General features: G+C 29.5%; 1 protein-coding gene across 1 annotated transcript in view; it reads left to right on the top strand.

The window, feature by feature from the left end:
- Positions 1-5,204, top strand: part of LOC111398393 (pentatricopeptide repeat-containing protein At2g37230-like) — a 10,811-nt gene extending 5,607 nt beyond the window's left edge. Inside the window, exons 3-8 of the mRNA XM_023025305.1 lie at positions 69-128; positions 392-491; positions 1,868-2,018; positions 2,145-2,303; positions 4,796-4,862; positions 5,031-5,204. Of these exons, the coding sequence (XP_022881073.1) occupies positions 69-128; positions 392-491; positions 1,868-2,018; positions 2,145-2,303; positions 4,796-4,862; positions 5,031-5,204 (711 nt within the window). The remainder of the gene's footprint in view (positions 1-68; positions 129-391; positions 492-1,867; positions 2,019-2,144; positions 2,304-4,795; positions 4,863-5,030) is intronic.
- Positions 5,205-5,453: the final 249 nt, after the last annotated feature.

Here is a 5,453-nt window from a genome sequence, read left to right as displayed (position 1 = left end):
TCAGTTTCACCATTTTCCAAAGCATGCTCAATAAGGTGATCATTAATATACCTCGGTGCATAATCCAGTGGTCTCACAATACTTTAGGAACGGGGCGGGATGGAACAATGAGAGCCCTCAAGATTGGGGTTCAACCTTTAAAAACATATTCGTGATCAACCAAATGAAGCAAATTCTCGTCACAGAATCTTGCTGGATGAAGCTCCTCGTTAACATGCACTGTTTTTCTTGTCAGCTTGGTTACCAGTATTCTTAACATCTCTCAAATTTCTCCTCCAAGTGCCTCAAATCAATTGCTTGGCATAATGCAATTAGAAATATGGATGACATAAGATTCAAGATATCAACAGCCTTGGCTGTTTTTCTGCATGATCTGATGAATATAAACTAGAGGTGTAATGGTAGCTTCTTGTTATATGATCCAGCATCAAAAGGAAGATTAGAATGTGTTCTTCTTTTCCTAGATTATGGGGCAGATCCTAATAGAAGAGGTTTTTAACTAAGAGGAAATCTTTCACAAATTCGTTCAATAGTCAGGTTTTGAAAAATATCAAGGCCACTTCAACATTGAAGGCTATTTCTTTTGAACAAAATTACAGGGTTTATTTATTTATTTATTATTATTTTTTATGCTTTTGACTCCTTGTTTAATTAGTTCCCCAATTTTGTTATTTTAAAATTGTTTAATATTCTCTTTCCATAGATTATGAAAGTAACAACTATAATTATCAATTTTCAGCTAAATAATCCCTCACAAATTCTAATAATTATAGTTCATTGCCTATCTCACTTTCATTTGAATTTTGTAATTAGGTTTAGTTTAAACCTTATAATGTAAATAATTGACATTTATAAAGTTTCTTTTTGATGATTTTGCTATTGTGATTGGAAACATGTTTGAAAATAACATTGTTGAAATTAAGAGGAAGTAGATTGTGTTAGTATACATCAAAAAAAATTAGCTTTGAATCAGTTAAATTGTTGATGCATGCAAGGTGTTTGATAAAAGGATAATGCGAATTTTGTCACTCTTATCTGAGCAATTATTAGATGCATATGCATGCATTTTTGAAAATTTGAACATACCAATTCAAGCATTGTTTAATACGTATGAAAAAGAAAACTTTGAAACAATTGTATTAATGTATGCAAGGTGTCTCCTCAAAGAAAATCTTTTCTATGAAAAAGTGGAATTCTGTCACTTTCTGAAAAAGAGCCACAATATCTCATTGGATTAATTAATTAGATGTATACGTGTACGTTTTTAGAAAATTGAACATACCTATTGAAGCCATGTTTTATGTTAGTACATATGAAAAAGAAAACTTTGAATCAATTACATTGATGTATGCAAGGTATTTCCTCCAGAAGAATGTGAATTTCGTCACTTTTCTATGAAAAAGTGACACTCTTTCACTTTCTTAAAAAAAGTCATAGTAACTTATTGGATCAATTAACTATCTATATGCATACGTGTGCGTTTATAGAAATTTGAACATACAAATTCAATCCCTGTTTTATGTTAATATATATGAAAAGAAAACTTGAATCAATTACATTGATGGATGCAAGGTGTTTGCTCTAGGAGAACTTGGATTCGGTCCCTCACTTTTCTTAGAAAAAGTTATAGTAACTTATTGGAATAATTAACTAGATGTGATGCATATTACTTCGTTAATTTAAAAAAAAAAAAAAAAAAACTCTCACATAACTTCGTTGTATTAATTTTGTAGGCATAAATAAAATTAATGTCTTCATTTGTTATGGAGGCAAATAAACACAAGATAATAAATATGCAAGTGACAAAATGACCGGATTTGTTTTCCTGATAAATTGCACGTACAACCACCTTGCATGATATTTTCAGTGATGATACCAAGTACATCAACACAATATAGAGCGAAGAAAAACCTACATTTGATGGAGATTTCATATAATATTTCTCTAACATTTTATTTGGAGCTCAAAAGTGAGGATATAGATCTTTCAAGCTTTCCATTGTGCGTAGACGTGATAACGTATCAAAAAATCATGAAGTTGAATTTGTTAATAATATACAATGTTTGGAGGCTACTGATTTCGAAAAAAATGATATGCTACAACTGTAGTTTGTGAAGTTGTAACTGATAACTCTGTGACATCAGTCAGAGATTACCTAGTATGGAAGAAATTATTGTTGATGTATATAATAGTATATCGGTAGTTGAAAGAACAACGAATGAAGGAGGAAGTGATATCATTTCAGTAGTCAATATGGATGGAATTTCAAAAGATAAAGTCTTTAGGAACAAGACATTGGTTAAGTGAAGCATTTTGATATACGCAATACACAATAACTTTCAATTCAAGATAAGTAAGTCGGACAAGAAAGAATATATGTTGAAATGTAATGATGATAAGTGTAAATAGACTTTTAGAGCTTTAAGACTTGGTGGAACATATATATTTTGAGTAAGGTATATTAACAATCCGTTTGGCCCCCCTTTTTTCTATTTTTGATGTTTGGAATATTTTTTCTAGAGAATGTATGGTTGAAAAAGAAAGAAATTTTTTCGATTTATATGTAATATTATTTTATGGAAGATTATGTAATTGAAAATAAAAAAGAAAAAAAAAGAATGAGAAAAGGGCCAAACATGGGCTAAAAATGATCATATATGCTCAAATAACATCATTTTGGAAGATCATCAAGCAACCAGCTTAATAGTAGGAAAATTCATATTGAAAAATTATATCTCAACAAAAACAGCATACACTCCTACGGACATTATAAATCCAATATACTCATTCATCACATGATTACATTCTTATAAAATATATAATATTATATGCAAACTTATTTCAAGTTTATAGTATTTAACGTCATCTAAACTAATTTAGACAGAAGGATTAGAATAATTAAATAATTAATTAATCAAATTACTAAATTCATTTAATTAGCGGATATATTTACTAAAATCAAATTTTAATTAAATATTGAATTAGAGTCTAACTCTATTTCCACGATCTTAGGACGGGTTTGTTTAATTGAAATCAAATTTTAATTGAATACCAAATCGGAGTTCTAATTCTAAATTTATAGTTAATTTAATTAAAATCCAATATTTATTAAATCCATGTTAGAGTTCAACTCTGATTCCAAGAAAATTTTAGAACGGGATAATTTAATTAAAATTAAATTTTAATTAAATATCAAATTGGAGTCCAACTCTATGTTCAAAGCTTTAGTGCAAGTTTATTTAATTAAAATCAAATCTTAATTAAATAAAATATTCGATTCCAACTCTATTAATTGAATCAACACTTTATTTAGGAAAAACTCCCAAATAAAAATAAAATTCAATTTTAAGTCAAAATCCAATTTTAAAGATAACTAAAGACTCTTAAGTTTTAAATAAAATTTTAATTCGGGCCGAAATTGAAATTTCTAGTCAAAATCAGGGTCAAAAGCCAATTAGAAAATCAAATCTAAAACCATTTTAATATTTAAATTCAAAAGTCTTTTTAAAAATTGCAATCTGACCCATTTAAAAATTATTAATAGAGCCCCCAAATTTCAAAAATTACAAATATGCCCTTATTTCAAAATCAACGTCGGAGCACTCTACTATTAACGATGACGACGAGCGCTGCTATTTGCAAGGGTGGCAAGCTCACCTATACCCTGTAGTGGCGTGTAGCAGCAGCGACACATTGCCCACATCGCCTCGCATGGGGCAGCGAGCACTACCGCGCTCTACCACCTCGTAGAGCCATCGCCGCTAGATCCCTTTTCGACCCAAAACTAATTTTCCTTTTCCAAATCAGATTTTAGAACAAGAAAATCAATTTTTCTTAAAACTGGAAACAAGAAAAACAACAATCAACTTTTGACTGTTCCAATATACAATAATTTCTAACGAGCACAATGTAGGCTCTGATACCATCACAGTTGAAAATTTACTTAATCATACACAACGGAATATAAAATAAATTCAATTCTCACCAAACATCAACTTTGTGTTTAGATATAAAAATTTGATAAGAATTATACCTTTAAAAATTTTTTTGCAAATCTTTTGTTGATCTTGATATGCAATTAGAGCTGTAAATGGATCGGATATGGACTAGATCTGCCTATATTCGATCCAATCCAATAAGAATAATTATCTGATCTGATCCAATAATCCAACGAATATTTGATTGTTAAATTTATATTCGATTTGCTTTGTTATCGGATATCCAATCCAAAATTAAAGAAGTTTGGGGGATATATCAATGTTGAAATTAACTTTTTTCCCCCAATTTTTTCAATTCTTTTAAATGGGTTTAATAATTTAAAATTTTCAATTTTATTTTTATTTTTTTTTGGGCCAATTTTATTGAAAGGTACAAAAAGTTGCTAGCTCAATTATTTATAGAGCACATCTCTAATCATTCTATTACAAACTTTCAATGTGAAATAAGAATCCATTTAGTTTGGCTACAGTGCTTTGTATCTTTGGTTTGACTGTAGTGTATTGTACATTTGATTTGACTCTAATATGTTGTATTATTATATAAATAATATATATTTTATTAAAGTAATCATTTTTCTATCTTTTACTAATAAATAAAAATTTAAAACTCTCAAAATATTTCATTTAGCACTATTATGCTATATCTTGTTTATGGAATATATTTATTTTGTTAAATTCTTAAAACTACATTTGGTACTATAAATTGTATGTATTATTAAATAATTTTAAATTGATTAAAAATTTAAAATAATGGTAAAATAAGAAAAATACTTTTTTACGTTTTTTTTAATGCTTAGGCTTTGTCTAGATTCATCTAGCCCGAAACCTTCACGTCTCATCGCACATTACCATTTAGAGCACTGTGTACTCGTTAATTGACTTTCTTATTTTATTTTTGAATTTGATGACTTTTTTTATTCTAAATTTCTTTATTTTCTCATTTGTTTATTTTAGTGACAAATAACATGCCATAAAAATAGAGTTAATTGTTTCAAAAATCATTGAACTTATACCATGATCACGGATTGCTAGCTGAACTTCCACCGTTTGCACTCCGTCCATCACTCAAAAAAATCCATTACTATTCCGGCTGACGGAAAGCTGATATTGCAACTAACACCTGTTACAATGAAGCCAAATCTGCTCTGGCCTCCAAATCAGCAAAAAATGCAACCCACGTGTATTTCCATACAATTTTTGCCTTAATAAAAAAAAAATGCAAAACCACGTCTGTTCATCTTCATCTTCTCCCCTCACCACCACCACCACCACCAAACCAAAATCCATCCACCAACCGCCGTCGCTGTCACCAATCCACTGCAATATCATCATCACCGCTGTTATGCCCTCTGCAATATTACTTAAGAATAAAGAGCTTGAAAGATTCAAATGCCAGAGTTTAGAAATAATAATAGCAAGACTTCGAGTCCGTGAAATTAGTCGAGGTGCATATAA

Source organism: Olea europaea, chromosome 8 (genome assembly GCF_002742605.1).
Source record: "Olea europaea var. sylvestris chromosome 8, O_europaea_v1, whole genome shotgun sequence".
Taxonomy (NCBI): domain Eukaryota; kingdom Viridiplantae; phylum Streptophyta; class Magnoliopsida; order Lamiales; family Oleaceae; genus Olea; species Olea europaea.
The sequence above is the reverse complement of the archived record's forward strand: the minus strand, read 5'-3'. Positions and strand labels throughout refer to the sequence as shown.